This window comes from Acomys russatus, chromosome 14 (assembly GCF_903995435.1).
Source record: "Acomys russatus chromosome 14, mAcoRus1.1, whole genome shotgun sequence".
NCBI classification, from domain to species: domain Eukaryota; kingdom Metazoa; phylum Chordata; class Mammalia; order Rodentia; family Muridae; genus Acomys; species Acomys russatus.
The window spans coordinates 1,346,893-1,370,751 of NC_067150.1; the positions used below are offsets into that span (position 1 = coordinate 1,346,893).

The 23,859-nt window shown below is 35.1% G+C and overlaps 1 protein-coding gene across 2 annotated transcripts in view; it reads right to left on the reverse strand.

Annotated features, from left to right (window-relative positions):
- Positions 1-23,859, reverse strand: part of Gria4 (glutamate ionotropic receptor AMPA type subunit 4) — a 370,469-nt gene that overhangs the window by 63,694 nt on the left and 282,916 nt on the right. Inside the window, exons 7-11 of one of the 2 annotated variants that reach the window (XM_051155873.1) lie at positions 19,231-19,389; positions 13,069-13,236; positions 11,929-12,033; positions 3,132-3,242; positions 807-1,775 (exon numbers count right to left, since the gene is read on the reverse strand). In XM_051155873.1, coding sequence (XP_051011830.1) covers positions 1,743-1,775; positions 3,132-3,242; positions 11,929-12,033; positions 13,069-13,236; positions 19,231-19,389 — 576 coding nt within the window. In that variant the 3' untranslated portion in view covers positions 807-1,742. Of the gene's footprint in view, positions 1-806; positions 1,776-3,131; positions 3,243-11,928; positions 12,034-13,068; positions 13,237-19,230; positions 19,390-23,859 lie in introns of those variants that run through there. The other variant, XM_051155874.1, reaches the window with a different exon arrangement.

Below are 23,859 nucleotides of genomic sequence, written 5' to 3' on the forward strand. Positions count from 1 at the left end.
TTCTAGAGTGTTCTATATCCAAACAAGGTTCTGAGATTACAGGGAAGTACTATCTTATCTCCCTGAGTCTGCAATACTCTATTTTTACCAAAACAGATGTACCTTTCCCATGTGTATTTCCTATTTGATTTGGCTTCCTCAGGTTATTTGCAGTTATTAATTTGTCTGCACACAAATTGGAATCTCTATGTCCACAGTCTCATGGATTTTATTTAATTTTTATTCAGTAAAAATTAAAGATAAAAGTTTGTGTAATTGCTCATTGTTTCCTATTTAGATTAGCCTTGTCATAGTCAATGCTTGGTATAGTTGTATTCAAGTACAGTAAATTCATCCTAAAAATAAAGATACAATGGACATGTACAGCACTTGCAAGGAAAACTATATTTCAACAGCGTAAAAATAAATAATCCTATATTTTATTTTAGATTGAGAGCTGTCGTAATCATGAATTATGTTTTTCATATGGTTTTCTATCATATAAATTCTCTTGAGTGCAGGAGTCATTTCTGTCACATACCCAGGGTCTATGCCTATGTCTGGTACATAGCAGATGTTCAGTAAGTATGTATGAATAAATAAGTGAATTTCTCAATCAATTTTATTTAACAATAACATATATTACAACAGCATATTGGTATATAAACACAGGATACAAAGGGAAGACAAAGTAAATTCAGCAAGACTATACGCATTTAGACGAGAAGTCCATGATCTCCAGTGCTCATTCTTAGCCTGTTCAGTACCTAGATCTCTGTATTAGACTCATTTCAACACCTAGCCAACTCCATCTTATGGAATTTTTTCAGTTGAATAGGGGGGGATTATTACATGCAGTTATCAGTATCTTATAATAATATTTCTTTCAAAGTAGTTGGTGTTGATGGGATTGTCCTATATCCAAAGCTAATGTTTTAAGCAGAATCAAGCTTAATGAACACTTTAAAGGAAGGTGCTCTAGAGTTGTTTGTTCTTTATTTTGGCATTAGGGAACAGTTATGCAGTTGAAAATATGAAGAGAATCATGAGAATTATTTAAATGAAGATGATAGTTATATGAAAGACAGATGCTAGTTGTATACATTTTGATAACAAAAATATTGTTATCACCATCAAGCAAACAGAATTTTATACATATGAAATATATTTATATATGTATATATGAAACAACCTATTTTGAATCACTTTTTAACTTATTTTTTTAATATCATGCTTTCTGAAGACTAGTCATGCATGGAAAATCAATTCAGTAATTTGACACTAAGAATTATAAATCCCACCTTTTCTAACAGGCCAAGGGAAGAAGACTGCAAATTATACCTTAAAGTACATCATACATTCATTTCAGAGAACAGGCAACATTTCAAAAGAGTCTAAAGCAAACAATTGTATCTATATTTAGAAAACAAGCACAGAAATTCAGAGTTTTACTTTGAAGAGATCTATCCTTAGAGAACTGGTCATGTACAATAGTTTCATTTTATGACATGGGAATGGCCATATCAGAATTACTAGCTTATTCTTTTTCAACATCTATTTTCTTGAGAAAGATAAAGACTGAAGATTAATTCCTCACAAAAGTCATACACACATATATTTAAAAATTGCTTTCTGATAGTCCAGAGTTGGTTATCCAAGAAGAATCCAACATGAAAAATAAGATTAAATTTACTACTCAGGAGAGCAAGACTCGGGCCTTAGTTAGGAATGGTCGAACAGCGTGGAACTCTTGTCTTTCTTGGTCAATTTCTTAAAATAGGATTCTTCATGAGAGGCTGAAAAGAGGAGGACTGTACTGAAGTATAAATTTCCATTACTGTATCTTTTTTAAGGAAAAGAAATATATATGCATATTGTATGTATATACATATAATACATCCTGATTTTCAAGTCCCATGCAAATATTACACAACTAAGTTAGAAAATTTACACAAACATTACTGTTGGTTGGTTTTCATTATAAAATAATCAACCCCAATCAAGGTTTTTCACATTACATTAAATTGTTGGTTATCCAACATAGGCATTAGATGAATGCTTTTGTTGTGTGCGATATTTTTAAACTTTGTTTTCAGGGTCAACTTTTGAAGTATCTTGACATTACTAAAACTATAAATTAAAATTATGTAAGCTAAAATTAATTTACAGAAAGACTTTCATTTATTTAAAGTAAGAGTTTCTGTGAATAATTGATAATATATTTTGCCTCCAGAAAGAGTTAGCTGAGAATCTATGATCTTACATGAGACATAAAGGTCACCGATTGTTGATCTCTTTTGAGCACCACCAACTGTAAAGTGCATGCTTGTATTCAGAAGACAAAAGTATACATAGTATATTCTATTATTTAAAAGGCAATTCCATGAAAACGTCCTTGAATAGGACCCTTAAAATTTAGAGCATTTTAAATGTTATAACATGATCAAATCAAATAACCAGATTGTTCTTGGTTTCTAGAAGTTCATTCAAATATATACATGCATGTATATACACACATATATACATGTACATATATATTTCATACTGGTCTATGAGAAAAAGAATCGGTGGGTGGAAATGTATTTTTACATTAAAATAAACCATCAAACAAAATCAATTTATCAAATATTCAGTTATAAAAAAGTACCAACTAAAACCTCCACATTCACATTCTTGTGATCAGAAATAGACAAAAACAGATCACTCTCCTATGATGACCTGAAGCAATCATTTAAACACCATTAATAATTATTTCACTGAAGCTTTTGAAAACACTGAGAATATGGTATTTTCACCTGATGGTTTTATAATTCAATTGGAGCTTGGCTTCCTCACATTCCTTGTTCATTGTTGGGGTCTGAGAATTTCAAACATTTCCAACTTCAGTTTCACAGTCTTAATTTTTAACATCTGAGTCAATTTTTCCCCAACAAAAACATTGCGACAAAAAATAACACAAATAAGGGCAATGAAAAGGCTGAGTGTGTCCAAACATGGGACAGATCTGTGCAAAACCTCAGTAGACTTGGTTGGATCAGAGCACTCAAGACACAAGTAAGATTCAGCTTGTACCCTCTCTGCTCATCACAGCCAGGGAGTTAAATTTGCCTGTGGACAAGACGGAACACTATAAAGCATACACCAAAACTCACCATAATTGTGGTTACAACCACTGTTCTGTTTTCAATAGCAGCCGTGTCATTGCCGAGAGTGGGTACATCTTGAATCAAGACTAATTTATCCATATCATTCCAGTAGCCAACCTGACAGATAGAAAAGTTAGTTGAAAACACACCTTAGAAGTCCTCATTGGAATCCTCCTTCAAACAATGACTGCTATAAGTACGAAAGCACTCAAAACAAACTTGAAATGCAGATATGTTAAACACCGTCTTTTAAAAATTAATAACTTTATATATCTTTTTAGAATATAATGCAGGAATATTGCATCTACATTGCCCCTGGCATTCCCTCTCTCTCTACAGAGTCCTCTAGAATTTATGATGTTTTTGTTATTATTGTGACATGTATATACACAAACATATATAACCTACTGAAACTTTTTAGCTTTGTTCATATGTGCTCATGCCAAAGGCTAAGAACTTCAGACTGTAAAACCTGTATTGGAGCTTGTCCTTGGAGAAAACAAATTCTCTTGTTCTTACCAAATATTGATCACATTTATCTCTTCATCTAAGGGTGGGATATATGGATCTTCCCCTATCCATGTTGACATGACAACTAGTAGTGTCATTATGCTGGTTTTCTTCAGGCCATCATATTGTCAAGAGTTCATGGGTTCAGATTTCTTGTTAAATATAGGAGATACAATCTCATAGCAGGAATTCTGGTCCTGCTGGCATTTACAATCTGGTGCTCCTGCCTTTCTGATATCCCAAGAGCCTTAGGTATAGTGGTTGCATTGTAGATGTTTAAGTTAAATAAAACTGATATGATGTTGGAGTGTTAAAGATACTATCCTATTATATGTTTAGCAAAATCACAGTTATGAATTAATCAAGGAAAACAGTGATCTGAATGGAAGAAAGAGATGGAACCACAGGCATATTGATCTCATCTAGTAAGATGGGCCAGCACTGTCTAAAATGAATTTATACAATTTTGTGAAGCACCTTACAGGACACACAATAAATTGGGCAGCCATATTTTGAGCAAAATATATTAACTTTAGTAAATAATAATCTAAAAATATGTTTTGGTTTGATAGTATGTAGCCACTACATGACAACTCATTTTCTGAAATATTAACTGCATCACAGAAGGATATCTATATGTGATAGTTTCATTTTCAAAGCATACATTTTAGTTTGTGCTTTGACTACAGACATGGCTCAGTGGGTAAGACTGCTGACTAATCAATCATGAAGACCTAAATTCAGATTCCTATCACCTATGTAAAAGAGATTGTGTGTCCATATTTGTGACTGTACTGTACTGCTGAGGGTGGGGTGAAGACAGGAGGATCACTGGGGCTTGTTAGCTATTAATTCAGCCCCGGGGTTGGAAGATCCTATCTAAAAGGAAAATGTGGAGAGTGATAGAACAGAATATCTGAGGTCCTCCTCACCTGCACTTATTAGTGTGCACACATCACATTCATTAACATACTAGCAATTCATATTATTTTCTCATTTGTGAGTCAAATGCTTTTACATAAAACAAATCATGCAGTTAGTACCTTAAGAAGTAGTATGTCAATGGGATACTACTGGAAATTTAGGATGTATACATTGGCTTCTATCATTGGAGGATAATGATGATTATTATATATAAAATACTGCTCTTGGGCATATCTCTCTATAATGTAAGTTATGCGTGATAAAATTAGTATGTATGTTGCTATTGATATTGTTGCTATTATTGTCCATATTTTTTGATATGAAGATCCTTTGTGGAGGCTAAACAAACTGTATAAGATTACCATCTAGTAAAGTATAAAACTGAAGCCTGTATGATACCAACTCTTTACATTTTGGCTTGTATGTTGACTGGCTTCTGAGAGTGAGTGCTCATTTAATGTCTACAATGTTTTGTTTCTTAATAACATATAAAATGCTCAGTTCCCCAATAAAAATGTGTATACTTGCTCATGGATCTTCATTCATTATTTGATCTACTGTGGTCTAGAGGGCTCCTTTCCTCTGTCAAGAGTCTTCACTGCCATATTAGTATTTAAAAGCATATTCAAACAAATTATTAATATTGTCAAAGAGATGATTATTTACAAGTGATACAACTATAACACAAAGAGAATAAGTAAATCAAAAGGATTTTAATACAAATTATGGTACATATAATTTCTAGTTGCCTTTAACTGTCCATATATATCCACTTCTAGAGAACACCAGGTAATTCTGTGAAAAATTTATTTAAAAAATCTGGGACAACATTTTTCTTTAATCCCTATGTGTATTTTAAAAATTCATTGGCTCTTTATATCTCTTCTTCCCACAGGACAAGTTTGTACTGGCATAGAGGGATTTTACAACTTGGCACTTCATTAATATGCAGCCAAGCTGAAGATCACTACACTACAGCTCATTTTCAAGCATGAAGAGTTTTTTCTTTATTAATGAATCACATTGGGGAAAGAATCATGGATCTGGGGATCATTTCAGGACAGTCACAGTTGTTGGGGAGTTTCTGAAATGTTACAAAAGGATCCCTTCTAGGAAGATAAATGATGCAGAAGTTCTGGAAATCAAGACAATAAAGGGATTTTTGTTTATATCTACATGTAATTCCAAAAAAAAAAGAAAGCTAGAGTTTGTGACATACATATAGTCTATAGTAGGTTTCAAGAGGTAATGTATTTATTAGAAATTTAGACATACAGGTCATTTCAGAAAAGCATGCTGAAGTTTGGGCTAGAACTGGAGTTTCTCTTTCTATTCCATTCCAATATGCTTTTTTTTTTTTTTTTTTTTTTTTTAACTAAAAGTTTGCCTTTCCTGTTCTCATCAACTAATGAGTAATAGTCTCCTAGATCTTGAAAACAGTTTTATATTAATAAAAAATCTGGAAACCTTTAAATCATTATACTCGCATTGTATGTCAGAAAAAACATTTATCTTTGGAATCTGGAAGATTGCATTTCTTTCAATATAACAACTTTAACCAGAAACTCTACCAGATATAATCTAATGTATAAGTAAAGCCCCTGTGTGTATGGTGGACTTGGCCTACAACATAAAGTTGGGTTTTTCTGTTTTGGTACCAAGTAGTCTATTTCTACTCAAGTTGGTGCCCTGAAGAGCTGCTTCAAGCACTTCTGTCCTGAAAAGTCTAACTTCATTCTCATGCCAGATCTAAATGGAATGGAAATCTCATGCCTTCGGGCTGCTGCTACAAATTGGCTGAGGCAATGGGCTCTATAGTTAGGGGAATTCTTTTGTCTCTCCAATACCATCTCTTTCACCTGACTCTCTTTGAGTAGGCTACGTAATTTCTCTTGGTCCTAGTTCTCTGTCAGTAGAGAAGAATGTAGATTATTTCCATGTTGTCATGAGAATTAAATGTGGAAAGGAATATTAGTTTTCCATGATAGTACCCAGCATATACTCTAATCTCGACCAATGAAAATTTACCATTATGATTTCCTGAACCCGTGCAATAGTAGCCCTGGAACCCTCTCCCTGGAGCCTATGTGTGTTGGGGGAGGGGCGAGTAAGCCCATGATAAGGAGCTTCCAGTTATCTAGGGAGGATCTGGCTCAGAAAACCTTGTGCTTTGGCTTAATGAGATGCTCAGTCAGGGTTCCTGCTTATGGAAGCCATACAAGTTGATTGGCTGCCTCTCTGACCTATGTTCAAAGCTTGCTCCCTAACTGGCAAACATTTAATTTACAAGAATGATTGCTCACTTCTCAGGCTCACTGCCTATTCTCACCTGCATAGTTTTTCTCATGCTATCTAGCTCATTTTTAAGTTTAATACTCCTGACACAATGCCTAGCTGATCATTGCCCGGGAATCCAAAGGCACATGAGCCCGCATCTTTTCACACTTCATTTTTCTTTTAAGCGTTTTGGATGGATGACAGCTGGTGTGAAGACATCCATGCACCACTTTCCTAACTTTTTTGTTAACTTTCTCCTTGAGAAACCTGTTTTTGTTCCTATTGAGGTTGAATAGGCCATGAAAAGAGTGGTAGTATAAATAGCTCACAAGTCATTATTACTTCAAGCTAACATCTGCTACCACTTTCTTTTCTTTCAATTTTGTTAAAGGCCATTTGTCTAGCCATAGTTACTATTTTGTAAGACCATCTTTTGCATGAGATGGCTCAGTGGTTAAGAACACTGTCTGCCTTTCCAAAGGACCCGGGTTCAATTCCTAGCACATATGACAGCTCACAACTGTCTATAACGCCAGTTCCAGGTGATCTGACACCTCACACCAATGCACATAAAATTAAAAAAAATTACGTTAGCCAGGCAGTAGTGGTGCACGCCTCTAATCCTAGCACTTGAGAGGAAGAGGTAGGTGAATCACTTGAGTTCGAAGCCAGCCTGGTCTACAAAGGGAGTCCACGATAGCCAAGGCTACACAGAGAGACCCTGTCTTGAAAAAAACGAAAGTTTCTATTAAGTAGACCAGTTCTGCAATGTTTATTGTATGAAAGTCAGGTGGTCTCTTCTCTCTGCCTACCCAGAAGTCAGCAATTTTAGTGGTTTATGGAGAGCTCTGAAAGCTCCATAGCTAGCAGAGAGGCTGGCAATATGCTAGGAGAATGGAGCCTTCGAATTTCTTCTTGGGAAGTGTGTCTCCGTCCTTTACTCAAGGAGCCTGCTAATGTGGTTCATGAAATGTCACCCAACTCCTTCACCTCCTGACTTGAATCAGTTGGCCTGAAATCTCTGTGTATCACCTAGAATATCATAGGCAAGGAGATGCCACCTTGAGCCTAACAATCCAGAGCTGCCTTATGCATCAGCACAACATCTCTCTCTCTCTCACACACAGTTTCAGCTACACATTCATATGATAGACTAGAGCGAAACACTGGGGAAGCCATTGCCACTTCCTTACATGCCCCCAACTGTCCTGCTGCCAAGTCTTTCCTACCATTGCTTCCTCTTCTCTGTCTACCTTTGTAATCTCTGTGTCCACGGCCAAATTGATAACTCAATTCCCTCCTCCCTGCAGCCTGCCTTGGTGATATTTTCCTCCATTTGCAAGTGTTATTTTCTTTTTACAATGCCAGATTCCTTTTCTTTAACTGTCCAACTCTAGCTTTCTTAAAACAAAATTACTCGATTATAGTCTTTTCAGGCAGAGCATGGTATTGGAAGGTTTTAGGATTAGACACATTTGAATAGTTTACTTTTTTTAGAGGATACATAATTATCTCCTAATAGAACATAATTTTCTTATTAAAGAGAAACAAGCATAGTAAAATACAAGTTATAGTCTGGCTATGAAGATTTCATTGTATTTTTATTTATTATATTACATTATATCATGTTATGTTATTATGTAATGTTTCATATTGCATTATAAAGCATCATGTCTGGTGCTTTAGACAGAGCAGGGCTTCCTTAAATTGAGCTATCATATTAAATAAAATATTTCTCAAACAGCCAAATGTTAAAAAAGAAATTTTAGAAGCTAACTTTAACATCTCATTTCTTAACATTCTACACAATCCTACAGGAAAGAGGAAGTTAAGAATCCTAGGCATTATTTGCTATATATTGTTTAAAACCAGTTGCTGTTGTTAGATAATATATCTCATAAAAGCCCATCCCAGAAGTTCTATTTCTTCTCTCCTTCATTTTTTTCTTTCGTTTCTTTTGTTTGTTTGTTTTTGAACACATGGCTTCACTATGTGGTCCTGGTTGTCTTTGAACTCACTACATAGACCAGGCTGGCTTTTTAATCATGGACATCCACCTGCTTTTGCTTCCAATGCTGGTATCAAATGCATGTGTAATGCCAAGCTAAACTCAGATTCTCAAGCAGTCATTTTTTTTTTAACGTGAGTGCATACAGGGATGACAAAAACCCAGCACTAGTTAAAAGTTTCTGATCCTTTATGCCAAATCAAAATCAATGTGTAGTGAATCAATATTTTGCTGGAAGGACCTGTCTATGTTGCATCATATGACTTCACCTCAGCATAGATTTCTGAACAGACAATGGGAACACTTGGTACTACAAGCTGTAATGCCATGTGCTACCAATGCACATTTCTTGAAAAAGTTTGCCTCAGATTTAAGATTATTATATGCTCTTCTTTAAAGTATTTTTACTGTACATACAAAGGTTTTTGATATTATGAAATATAATGGATTAACCATAGACAACAAATAATATTTTCTACAATCATTCCACATCTTACAGATATCAATTTAGTATATCTTTCTATCATGTTAGATTTATTTAGTTATTTTTATACATAGGTTTTGAGATAGGGTATCATGTAGCTTCTTAGGCTGACCTCTAACTTGTATCATTGAGGATGACCAGTAACACCTGATGCTATTGCCTCCTAACGTCAAGCTACAGGCATGTTCTGCCATTCCTAGCTGATAGATGATTGGATTTTCAAAGTTGATGACTAATCTGCTAATTGATTTTCATGAAAATTGTTGGATGAATTTTAACCCGATATTAAGACCAGATTTCCAACAATTTTCAAAATGTTTTTAAACTTAGAAATATCTTGAAACATAATTATGTCATTTTGTACTAGATATTTATGTGATCCAGTGTTCTTACCATTCACATGTACAAAATTAGAACATTAATCAACGTGAGGAAAAATTGCTATCTCTTTCAGACTGGAATTAATTTTTCATTTAAAGGTAGTCAAGCACATCCATCTCATTAGTATGGATAAATGATGAAACTACAGCTATACTAAATTGTTAAAATATAAAGTTCCTTATAAGTGATAATCTGAAAATGTTCAATTAGTTTGTCCACCCTGTGTTCACATAAAAATGTGCCAGATACAAACTGCTCTTGAGATGAAAAATTTAGGCAGCTCTAATGGAGGATACTTTGAGAATGCTAGAAAGACAGATAATTGGAGAGTTATAGAGTTGCTTTTCTCTGACAAGCTTTAGCTGTCAACTTGAAACAACTAGAAATGCCTCATTGAGGGATTATCTAGGTCAGGATTGTCTTAATTGATATGTGAAGACTCAAGTCTATTGAGGGCAGCACTATTTTATGGTGGGGATCTGAACTGTATAAGAGTGGGGCACTTGAGCTGAGTGAGCATGCAAGCAAACAGCATCCATCCATTTGTATTTCTTGACTGTAGATATCATGTGACCTACTTCAAGTTCTTGCCTATACTTTTCGTTAGTGATGATCAGTAACCTGTAATTCTAAGCAGAAAAAAACTTTCTCCCTTAAGTTAGAGATTTGTTTGCTTGTTTTCATAAAACTGGAAACAATGATAAAATATTTTTAAATTTTATTTTATTAATTTATTCATATTACATCTCTATTGTTATCCCCTCCCTTGTATCCTCCCATTCCTCCCTCTCTCCCATTTTCCCCTTACTCCCTTCCCCTATGACTGTGACTGAGGGGGACTTCCTCCCCCTGTATATGCTCATAGGGTATCAAGTCTCTTCTTGGTAGCCTGCTATCCTTCCTCTGAGTGCCACCAGGTCTCCCCATTCAGGGGCCATGGTCAAATATGAGGCACCAGAGTTCATGTGAAAGTCAGACCCCACTCTCCAGTCAACTGTGGAAAATGTCTGGCTAGATGTGGGTAGGGGTTTGAAGTTTATGGCCTGTATTGTCCTTGAAGATGCTCCAGCACATAACAAGAAAATTTGCTCAATCATGTTCATAGCAGCCTTACTCATAATAGCCAGAACATGGAAACAGCCTAAGTGTCCCTCAGTAGAAGAATGGATAAAGAAACTGTGGTACATTTACACTATGGAATATTACTCAGCTATTAAAAACAAGGAATTCCCGAAATTTGTGGACAAATGGATTGAACTAGAAATTATCATAATGAGTGAGTTAACCCAGAAGCAGAAAGAGTTAAATGGTATATACTTACTTATATTTGCATACTAGCCCAAGGGACAGGTCCCATGAAAGTCTTCACTACTCAAGCTAAGATATTTTTTAAGTGTAAGACCCTGTAGCTAGCACTTTCCTGGACTCAGGTGTTTTTCTCCTTCTTTAGCCCATTAGTTATCATCTTCATCTTATTTCCATATGCTTTTCTTTTTTATAGTGACTTTGCCTGGTTACTTTCAGAACCAACAATTAGTTTAAAGAACACCCATTCATTAGCAGGGTCTCTCCATATTCTCGCTAATGATTCACACATCATACATGGGCATATTTACTGCATTGTATTCATTTGTATGAAGATAAGCTTGTTTTTAAATTTGTTTACGAAGTTCCCCTTGCCACTTTGATTCCATTGTGAGTTATAAGGCATGGTGACAAAGTAATTGTGTCATTTTGTCACATCATTAAACATCAAATATATGACACAATCATTTATCTTGGCACAGAATATCAAGAAAATACTTTGTGTCACTAAAAAATATAAATTTAGCCCAGGCTGGCCTTGAACTTGTGATCCTCCTGCCTCTGCCTTCTTCAGCAAATCCTACTGCTGTGCACCATTATAACCTGACAGATAACTATTTACATTCAGAATAGTAGACTCACCAAGATAGGAAAGATGTTTTCTCCAATGTTGTCAAATACAAATAGGCAAAACACTATGAATGTAACATTTATATAACTCCTAATTCTTTCATGGTTCTTGCTATATATAGTCTATTGTATATATGCACAATAATATAAATGTATATGTAAAAGTAAAAAATATAATAAAAAACTCAAAAATTAGAACATCAAAGTTTCTCTTATAAGCCTTTAAGAGTGTCACTTGCAAAATAAGAAAACAATTTTTATTTTTCAGCTCAGTTGCAGCTCACCTTTCGAGGTCCTGTGCTTTTTAGTTCAAACACATCCATTGTGTAATTAACTCTACGTCCATAGTGGTCAAATTGAACATTCCCAGTCAACCCTTGAATTCGAACCTGTGAAGAAAAAAAGAAAACACATATATATTCATTTGTAGCTTCTCTTAGGGTTATCTCCCAGGGACTTAGGATCATAGAATGCTCCTGAATTAAAAGCTGCAACCAACTGTCTGGGATGTCATTTGCTGTTTGACCTACTGACATGGAACCTGGAGAAGGACAATGAAAGGATATTAACCATGATTTGCTCTACACCTAGAAGATGAATATTTGTATTATAAAATTTCATTTTAACTAACACAGTTCCTTACCAATATTGAAATATCCTTTGTTGAACAGACATTTTGTTTTTTAAAGTCAATTTTTTCTATATCTTCTCATAGGAGGTTATTTAACTAGGATTCATATGAAAGATCATACTCTTGTGGCTAATGCTGAATTAAGGTTTAAAAAGCTAAAAATACATTATTTGAAAATATTCAAGCACATTGGTTCCAAGTTACCTTTTTAAAGGACAAAACTCACACTCACGTTACTTATGCTTTGAATTCATCATATTTCACAGGAATTAAAGGATTCTCTCATGTAATATTTTTATGTAACACTGATTCTTTGAAAGACTGTATAAGTATAAAAGAATAAAATTACTCATTTAAAACTATATTGAAGAAGTCCTTAGCTCTGTCAAATATTTTTTCTTTTATAAGGTAGGCTTGTATTTCATGGGCTCCTTATGGCTAGTGAGACTAAAGATCCTTTCTGGTAGTTGTAAGCATATATGAGAGCCACTAATGAAATGAATCATTCGTTGTCATTTCAATACTTGTCCACACACACCTGTTCATTCAAAATGGCAGCTACTCTGACTTTATGGAGCACAGGATTCTAGTTAAGTAAGTGTGTCTACTTAGATCTTCATGGAGTTGTGGTGTTATCTTGACTACACAGCTATATAAGGAATTAGCATTGAGGTTCTTCCTAAAATGTTGGTGGAAATTGGAATAGACATTAATGTTCAGATGAATCAATCTGTGTTTTAAAAATATACTATACTTCTAAAAGATCATGAAATAAAGCAAAATTATCAGTTACCTGCTTCAGTGTTCTCTCCATGTCAATTCCCTGGCCCCAGGGCGCAGCGGGGTTTGCCAGACAATCCCCAGCATTTCCTCTCCTTGAAATATCAATTTTCTGTCTTCTGAGACTTCGGAAAGTTTCAGCCATCACCAGGACCCCATCATAAGTCAGAGCAGAGGTGTACTGAGGAAGTTAAAGTGTGTATAAAGGCAGATATTAAAGTCTAGCATAACGAGCAATCTGGGATCTCTGGGGGTTTATGATGAAAACCTCCATCTTTTCTGAAAAGCCAGCATGGTATTGGTAAGTAATTGATGCTGGCTTTGGAAATGTCTGTTCTTGCTTGAGTATAAAGCCATGTCTTATTGTCTTATTTTTAAAAGGCAAAACTCACTCTGAAAACAGAAACTCTAAAGCACAATTTTTCACCATCTAGAAGAAAGACCTCAACTTGCGACTTCATGTTGTGCTTCAGTTTGAACAGGCAAAGACTGGATACTATACAGTTTTGCTACATCCTGTATTGCAGTTACTTAGCCCCAGGATAGCTGGACTTTATTGTTCTTTTCTTTTTCCCAAATGCCTAGCAGTGTTTTCTTAGATTTACTTTGTATTTATCAACTTGAAATATATTTTTGTTTAGCCTCCTACAGGAAATGTTATTATAGAGAAATGTAATGCAAGGAATAACATCCATTTTATTTAGGCTAAACAGTATATCACCTATCGCCCTGTGAGCATGCTCAAAAGGACTAACTACTGCTTTAAGCTTCGAGCCCCCTATCCCAGTATCGATGCAGAAATACAAATTGAAACCCTCTGATTTCTGATCAGTGTTTCTCTTTTAGAAAAGAGTGAGGCCCCTGGACAAGATTATTAGTGTGAAACAGGAAGTGAGGAAATACTTTATGTGATCTGAGGGTAAATTTTGGTGATGTTTGATTAGAGAATTACTGAACACAGGAGTGATAGGACATAGTTTTCATCAACTACTAATCACGACAACAGCTGCAATGTCTGCTTCAGGAATTCCATATAACTAATACTCTGCATCTTTGTCAGGGCAGGTTTGTGCTATGTTAAGCAGGGGATGAACTTCTTGTTTTTTTTTTTTCCCTTCAAATGAAGAAAACACATTATAAATCCTGAGTGTAGAAACTTAACTAGACAGTATGATCATTACACAGAAGAGCTAGCACTTCAAGGAAGAGAAAACTGTGAATTCCAAGAAAGCACTTAGAAATAGTAGAGAAACTGAATAGAAAAATCTTCCAAAGCCGTCTTTTTGCAAGGCAAGAAGGTAAAAAGGACAAATAAAGACCCTTTCTCAAAGACCTCAAGGACAAAGGGCAAAGTGCACTACTAGTGTGCTAAGATCAAGAGACAAAAAAATTGTTCATTTTTACATCAATCAAGGAGAAAGAAGCTGAGGGAAGATGATTAAAAAAAAAAAAAAAAAAAAAAAAAAAGCAAACATTTGCTTTCTTTGTTGTCTTGTAAAATGATCCTTCATTTTTTTATGAAATGTGAAGTACAAAAAGGAAATGGTGTCATACAGTGAGGTACATTGAACAGGAAACAGCTGGCTGCAGAAACAAAGGCCTGGAATTTTGCAGAGCAAACTAAAGCTCACATTTAAACTGGTTTTATCTTGTCAGAAGCTCCAACTCTTTCTCATGTGCCTTATTGTAGTATAGTTTAGGAAAGCATATTTATGGACACCCAGCTTACAGATGACATGTAGAGAATGTGTATTAAATTAACATTTCATTTGTGGGCAGCTTTAAAACTACATCTAGCTTAGAGTTATTTTTTTGTCCTGGCTGTCAACCAAAATGGAGCAGTGAATCTGCTTCTCAACATTTGTATGTGTAGAAGACAAACACGGACAGAATCAGAGTGCAGTCAAAGGAATTGGACTTTGAAAGGGAAGGACTAGAATAAATTCAAATTCTGTTATACATTGGTTTACAGAATATAAATATGGAATACAAAGCAGAAAAATAAATAACTATTTACTGCTATTGTTGTGAGATGTGTTTTCATGGATTTCCTGAGAGCTGGGTGCAGAATGTATGCAGCCCTGGCTAGGAAAGTGAGAATATGAGGATTGTTCGTGAGTGGTCATGGCCCTACAGAAGTTTTCAGAAACGAAATATTAAGTGAGTCAAGTCCTTGCTGAGAATTGCAGAATATAATATCATGGAGAGTGTAGAGGAAGATCACGGAGAAGGTGGAACTTGAGGTAGAAGAAAGCTGCAGTAGAGGGATAGCGTAGAAAAAGGGGAAGGCCTGTGGAGGTGAACACTTATACTGGGTGAGTGACATAAGAGCAGAATAGTTCTATTTATCTGGGGCATCAGAAAAGTGGCAGAGAATCATTAAATCAAAAGGACCTTTGTTCAAATAATAATAATAATAATAATAATAAATAATAACAACAACGATGATGATAATAACAACAACAATAATAATAAAATAAAATAATATATTTATTTATAATACAATATAAAATATAATATAATATAAAATAATAATAATAATAATATTATTATTATTATTACTATTTCTTTTCATATAAGAAAGTGATAAGATCAGATATAGTGTGTTGATTTTTGGGTTAAACATTAACCAACTGAAATATGATTCAGCTCATTATATTCAACCCTCATTATTTATCCATGGACTCTGTTTTTGAACTTGTTCACTCATTAACATTAACTTGCAATCTCCAAATCAATATTTGACTGATAACTTTTGTAGGCACTTATGGGTACATACAGAGCAGTGAAATATTTGATTTATCCAATATACAAAGTTCCAGCACTAGTTAAATAAAGAACACTACTGTTTTTTGTTTCTGTTCTCATGCAGGCACATGCACTATTTGTGGCCCAGTAGGTTTTATTTCCTTTATTTTACAGCATAATACAGCCTCAAACATAACATTGATTGCTACCTAATGATCATAATGTTAGAAAGCTCTGCTGTGTCTGATAAATATATGTATAAAATAAATTTCCTTTGAGCATTGGCTATAGGTCAATTCTAGTGAAGCAAAAATAAGCTAACTAAAATAAATAAAGAAAGATTATGTGCTGATTGACAGAAGGTTACAAGGCACTCATAGGAAGGCTAGCAGGTTACCAAGAGGAGACTTGATACCCTATGAGCATATACAGGGGGAGGAAATCCCCCTCAAGAGCAGTCATAGGGGAGGGGAATAAGGGGAAAATGGGAGGGAGGGAAGAATGGGAGGATACAAGGGATGGGATAACCATTGAGATGTAACAAGAATAAATTAATAAAAAAATAAAAAATAAATAAAAGTAATCTTACATTTCTTCTAAGAACAATGGCTTAGTAATTGTTTCACATATTACTTGAGGAAGTTCTTCAGAATATAATCACAGATGGTAAAAATTGACTCTATATGTATATTAAATGGCTTTTGGGTGCTCAAAATTATGCTAAGGTCTGTGAAAACTTTATATGTAGTATGATTTCTGTTATAATGTGCTATATAGCTTTATTTGTGAAAATAGTTTAAATATAAATAGATATCAATGAATCAGAATTATTATAAACATACTTCACAAATTATAACAATAAATAACCCAAAGCAATATTATGAAGAATTCAAGTTTTAGATAATCAAAAAAGGGACATTAAAATGTCATATTATTTATTGTATGGACCTCTGACCTTTTTTAAAAAGCCAGTTTGTCCACATCCCCTGGATGGGGAGACCTGGTGGCACTCAGAGGAAGGATACCAGGCTACCAAGAAGAGACTATGAGCATATACAGGGGGAGGAGGTCCCCCTCAGTCACAGTCATAGGGTAGTGGAGTAAGGGGAAAATAGGAGGGAGGGAGGAATGGGAGGATATGAGGGATGGGATAACAATTGAGATGTAATATGAATAAATTAATAAAACATATTAAAAAACTGAAAGCCAGTTAAGGAAGCTTTATTTACCATGATTAGACTAACTAACTCTGCAAAGAAGAATTTGAGAGAACAGTGTGGGTTCACTTTTTAGGTCTTTTTTTTATATAAAAAAATGTAAATTGGGTTAAAAAAATGGTGACAAGATTTTCACAAACAAACTTTTACAGAAGCACACTGCAGATCAGATTATTTGGCAGATCATGTTGGCAGAATATCTTATCAGGGCAGAGTCCATCTAAGGTGTGAGTCAAATTCCATAGGGTGGGAGCATGCCAAATTCCAGAAACAGATTAAACACAGGACTTCTGATCTTTGAGCAGCAAATTACCATATTCACTTAACATCTCACATGCATTCAAATATTAAACATGGTTAGCAGATAGTGAACACCCAGTAAATACATCATTTTGAAGTTCCTTAATTTTATAAGACACCTCTCTAATTCTAATACTGAAAAAAGGAATCAACAGCCAATTTAAAATGAACCAAAGCAAAAACCAAAATAAAAACAGAAGAAAAAAACCTTACAGCTACAAAATACAATAGCTGATTATACTTCATTGATCTTAGTTTTCCTATTTTTGAATTTCAAATTACATATTAAAACTCTTTTGAATTGCATAGTTGAGAAGATTAAAGATTAGAACTCATTATATGGTGCTCAAAAAAAGTCTAAGCTGGAGTCAGAGCAGAATGTTATCATTGAGATGATATCTAGGGCCCATCCTTTTGGATGAAACAAAATGCACCCACAGGAAGAGAAACTTATTTGCTTCCTCTGCAAATGCTATTGACACACTCGGTATGTGTGTGTGTACACACACACACACACACACACACACACACACACACACACACAATTTTATATACATATATATACATGCATACGAACATATATAAAATCAGATAGCTTTATCTTTTGAGGAACTGACATTCACATCTTGGATGTTTACCATTCTTTCCAAGTACCTCTCTGCCTTAAATCTATGTTAAATTCATTTCGTGATAATGTACAATTTCATCTAATATACCTAACTATAATAAACTTATATGGTAAATACATATATAAATTATATATATCATATCATATATCATAATCATACACACACATTTATAAAGATGACCCTGTGAGTAAAAGCACTTGTTGCTCTTGCAGATGACTGAATTTTGTTGCTCACTGCTGCTGAAAATCACATCTACATGTGCCTGGCACCCTCTTCTGGCATCTTTGGGTACACTCAGATACAGAAATCCATACATAGACACACAGATACAGAAAATTTAAAAAAAAATCAAAGAGCTCAGTGTTTTACCTTTCAATTGAAAGAAGCATTTAATCTCTAACAATTTTTTAATTTATCTACTTTCTATAAAATGCTTTTTCTGGGTGGTCTTTATTTGGGTAGAAACATTAATTATGGTCATTTTCATTTAAATGTTCATTAATAAAACTTTTTAAATAAAAACTTAAAAGGCATTGGCATAGAAGACAACAATAATAAAATGTCTGAGTTAATATCCGTTATTACATGAAGACATTTGAAAGTTATTTTTGTTGTGGGTGTGAAAGTCTGTGTTTACATGTGGCTTATGTATGAGTGTGCAGGGGCATGTCCTTCTGTAGGTGTGCTCACCTTCGTGTGGACATCTGGAGGGTAGAAGTGTATGCAGGTGACGTTCTCTGTGTTCTATACCTTGTTTAGGACAAGCCCTCAAATTGGACCCTAGCACTCCTGGATTGACTCTACATGCTGCCTGGTGAACTTCTGGTCCCCACTTGTCAGAGTCTGGGTTGCAGGAGTTTATTGCTGCACTAGCTTATTTTTATGTGGTGTTGGGGATATGAACTCAGATCCTCATGCTTACATAGCCAGTACTTTGTCCACTGTACCATCTACATAGGCCTTTATAAAGTACTCAAGGCTTTTTGGTGCAAGGAGAATGAGAAGATGCCACAATGTGTCTGAAAGGGTTAAAAAAATTATAAAATAAAAAATTTAACATGGTCTAGAGATTTTTGCTTGGTGGTTAGGAACACTTGCCGCTTTTACTTACCCAGATTCTCTTCCTAGCAGCCACATGGTGGCTTATAACAGTCACCCCAGTCCTAGACTCTCACTTCTTCTTCTGAGGGTAGCAGGCATGTACATGGTACACAGACATTTAAAATGTCCTAAAGGTTTTTAAAGGATAACAGTACACAAGATTCAAAAGCAAACACATACCTTTGGAGGTGTTTCAGATCCTGGATACTCTCGTTGATCTAGTTTCTTCCAGCGATCCATTAGTTTGGTTACCATGGGAGTATTAAAATCTACCAACTGGAATCCAGTGACATTTGCTCCACCATGTATAAATCTCTCAAGAGAAATATCCTTGAAACCCTGTAAATTAATAGAAAAGCTCATCAGATTTAGTCCCTTGAATGCTTTGATTCTTCAACAGTGTGTAGGTTAGTGCAGATTTCCTTCCTAGTTCACACAATCACAATCCTGCTGATCCAAGAAGAAACATGTTATTCAACTGATAACTAAGCAGGTTGTTAATGAGAGGTCTGCATATGTGAACTAATAGTCAATACTATGTACCAGGTTTTATATTATATAAAGATTTACTATATACCAGGTTCTGTTCTAAGTACATTAGAATTTTTCTTTACATCTTAACCATACCTTAGTAACTGGGTACATCAGATTCATTTTAAGGTAAGGTAACTAAGGATCAGTGGTGTGAGACAAATCTTTTGAAGGTCACCTATGCATACATGATATAGCCACATTTTGGTCAGACAAACCGATGGTTATGTTCACCCTTTCTACTTTGTACTCTTTCATATAACTTAATTTTAATTTTATTAATTATTATATTACCAGGAGAGAAAACGCACAAAAGAAACCCAGGCTTTGATTCTCACCTCTGCTGTATTCTAACCTTACACTACCTCCACACCAAACCAGAAGGATAACACTTCTAGTATCTAACACTTCAACATTTTGGGTATGTATTCAATAATTGTGAGTGATTATTAATTAATTCACTTAACTAAAATTATTTTGGGCCTATTATGTGCCAGCCAATTTGACAGCTAATCAATAACATTCTCATTTCATTGAGAAATAAACTAGACATTGCAAAACAAATTTATGTTTTAGAAATGAGAAAAACATTGTCCATCAATCTCTAGCTACTAAAGTGTCACTGTGGAACATTTGTGTGCATTCGCCAGAATGTAGGGCAGACGCACAGGCAGACAAATCATTTTACTCTTTTCTAAAAGCCAAAGTAATTCAGCTCTCGCATTAGCAACTAATTGATGAGATTATTATTTTCTTTCAGCCTTAGCTGAAATAGAAGGTCTGCTAAGCCTTCTGTGTAAGCTTTAGCCACAGCTGCAAGACACAGGCGAATTGCTGCCCTCAGGGACACCATTAGATGCAAAATCTGTCAAACAGTACATTGAAGGTAAAGGGAAAACAATTACTGTGTCTGATTGTAACAAATGCCTGTCAGTTATGGTTTGAATGAATGGTGGGTGGCTTGGTTCATTTTGGTTATATTTGTTTGAGTACAGGTGCATTTCCCCTTACATTTATGTCCTCATAATTTTATATAGAAAATTGATAGGATCCAGAATGTAAGACTGTTTCCTTGGCAACAGTTACGTTGGTGACCATTTGGCTTTTGTTGGAATCTACAGAAAATCATGGAATGAAACAGGATCTATGGTCATACTATAACCAAGTTACTGGGAGATCAGTGGTTAACTATCAAAACAAACAATGTTGCTGAGGGCAGGGGTGAGTCAGAAGAGCTCCCCGACTTGTAGAAATAGCCTCTCATATTGCCTGCACTTCACAATGGATAGTGAATGCTCCAGATTCATTGCCAGCTTGACTTTCTTTTAAATTTCCATTTGTAGTTTGCACATCCTCTGTTTGGGAAATGTTTAGAATTATAAGTGTCCAATATCTCAATAATAACGAATGGCAATCCATAAACCGGTTACATCAGCAATGTGAATAAAAGCCCATATTTTATGTTTTACCTGGTTCAGATGAATATTTCTTCTGCATTTTACATACTAACTCATGTAGAGGCAGCTCCTGTACAGTTACCAGAAGGAGACCAAGGAGAATGACTAAAATTCTCCCTGACCACATTTTAAAACTTACTGTGAAGAGAGGAGGTAGTTCCTGTTGATGCACAAGTGGATTAAGGCAGGAAAATTGAAACACCCAGAAAGCACCAAAGAAGTAGGACAGTGCTGGCAAGTGGTCGACTCTTAACTGTGTCACTGTTATTGTACAAAACTGCTAGACTGAATGTTAGATGAATTGTGTCTGATTCCCACCTTGAAGCTAATAAAATACCTAAACAAGGATGAATCACTTACTCTATGTATTATTTCTTTTTTTTTTTTTTCAGACTAAAAAGCCACTTTTATCAAGAAGGTCCTTATCTCCCTCTCCAATCTGGAAAACAATATACACAAACTTTTGCTGCTTGAAGAACAATAAAATTGAAAATTTACACAAAATTAGACATCTACAAAATTCCCATTAAACTGCCTTTTCAATGACTATCAATAGGTAACACTAAGAATTAAAGCACAGGTATGCTCTCTGCTCACACTGTAGTCAAAAGAACTATGAGATACAAATAGTAAAATAATGAGAGTTAACAAAATAAATACTTCAACAGAGACAAAATATTTCTTTACTTTTTCTTGAAGTATGAGTGGAGTCTGTGTGTGTGTGTAATAGATTCAATTAGTCTTTAGTTACACATCTTTTTTTTATTAATTCATTCATATTACATCTCAATTGTTATCCCAACCCTTCTATACTCCCATTCCTCCCTCCCTCCCACTTTCACCCTATTCCCCTCCCCTATGACTGTGACTGAGGGAGACCTCATTCCCCTGTATATGCTCATAGGGTATCAAGTCTCTTCTTGGTAGCCTGCTATCCTTCCTCTGAGTGCCACCAGATCTCCCCCTCCAGGGGATATGGTCAAATATGGGGCACCAGAGTCCACGTGATATTCAGTCCCCACTCTTCACTCATCTGTGGAGAATGTCCTGTCCATTGGCTAGATCTGGGTAGGGGGTTGATGTTTACTGCACGTATAGTCCTTGGTTGGTGCCATAGTTTGAGCAGAACCCCTGGGCCCACATCTGCCCACCATAATCTTCTTGTAGGTTTCTAGGACCCTCTGGATCCTTCTCTTTCCCCATTCTCTCATACTTCTCTCGTCTAGAGTCCCAATAGTATGTCCTCCCCTCTGTCCCACTTTCCTGGTAGGTGAAGAGTTTCATGGGACATGCCCCTTGGGCTAGTGTCCAGATATAAGTGAGTATATACCATTTGAGTCTTTCTGCTTCTGGGTTAATTCACTCATTATGATCATTTCTCATTCAATCCATTTGTCCACTAATTTCTGTAATCCCTTGTTTTTAATAGCTGAGTATTACATAGTGTAAATATACCACAGTTTCTTTATCCATTCTTCTAATGAGGGACACTTAGGCTGTCTCCATATTCTGGCTATTATGAATAAGGCTGCTATGAACGTGGTTGAGAATATGTCTAGTTCCACATCTTAAATTTGCTATAGTTTTATTCTTTTAAAAGACAGATCTTAGTGTTTTTCTTAGATATGAACTGAATCTAACCCTTCAAATTGTATATGCCACATATAATTTTTTCTATAAATTTCCTTCATCATGGTGTCTTATCACAGTATGAGAAAAGTAACTGAGACAGACTCTCAGTGGGCTCAGGCTTGAGCTACAGGTGAAGGGATCATCAATTCAATTATTCTCATAAGAAGTGACCTCACCTCTAGGTGCTAGCAATGTGCCAGTTCTACAGAAGCTAGACCATGTTAGTACTGTGTCATGAAGAATGTAAATGTATACCCATTTTGTCAAGGTAGAATGAAATATGGACTGAATGATAGCTAACTGAGAAGATAAATTCAACTTAAAGGTACTAAACACTGCTACTGAGTTTTAACAATTCATTGCATCTTTACTCAAAAAGAACCTGTAAAATTTTTTAAAAACTTATTAGAATCTGTTTTTATTTCGGCCAAATACAGTAAGAAGGCAATATTTCTTTGAGATTTCTTAATTTGTTTCTTGGTTAGTACGGTTATTTTATGTGAGCATATTTGCTTGTATTAGATTTTTAGAGACATGGTCTCACTTTGCATATAGGCTAGCTGAGAATTTACTATGAGCCTGTACAGGCCTTGAATTTGTGACAATCCACCAGCATCAGACTATTGAATTCTAGGACTACAGATGTCAGTTTCCATCCTTGACTTTCCTTAAGATGGTTTTAGGTCTACATAGATGTTTTAAGTTGATAGAGATGAGATATAATAGATATTGATTTACATTCAGAATTTTAGATTCACCAATATAGGAAAGATGTTTTCTTCAAGGTTGCCAAATACAAATAGTCAAAACACTATCAGTGTAACATTAATATAATTCCTGATGTTTTTGTGATTCTTCCTACTAGATGTAGTTTATTTTCTATATGTGTAAATAAAATATTTTGTTAAAAAGGTGAAAAAAGAAAGATTTTACCTGATGAGTATCTTACAAAGTTGTCCAAGTTCACCTTGCACTTCCATAACCCAGGGTGGCCTTGAACTTACTATCTTCTTGCACCTTCCAGGTGCTGAGATTGCAGAAATGAGCAACCATATCTAGTCAGACTAATCATTTTAAAATACCATATTTAAGTCCATGTTCTCTAGATTGTTAGCCTTGTTTAAAAGATAAAAGGCATCCTTGATTTTGAAAAAAATCATGCTTATGAATTCATAGTACAATTTTACAC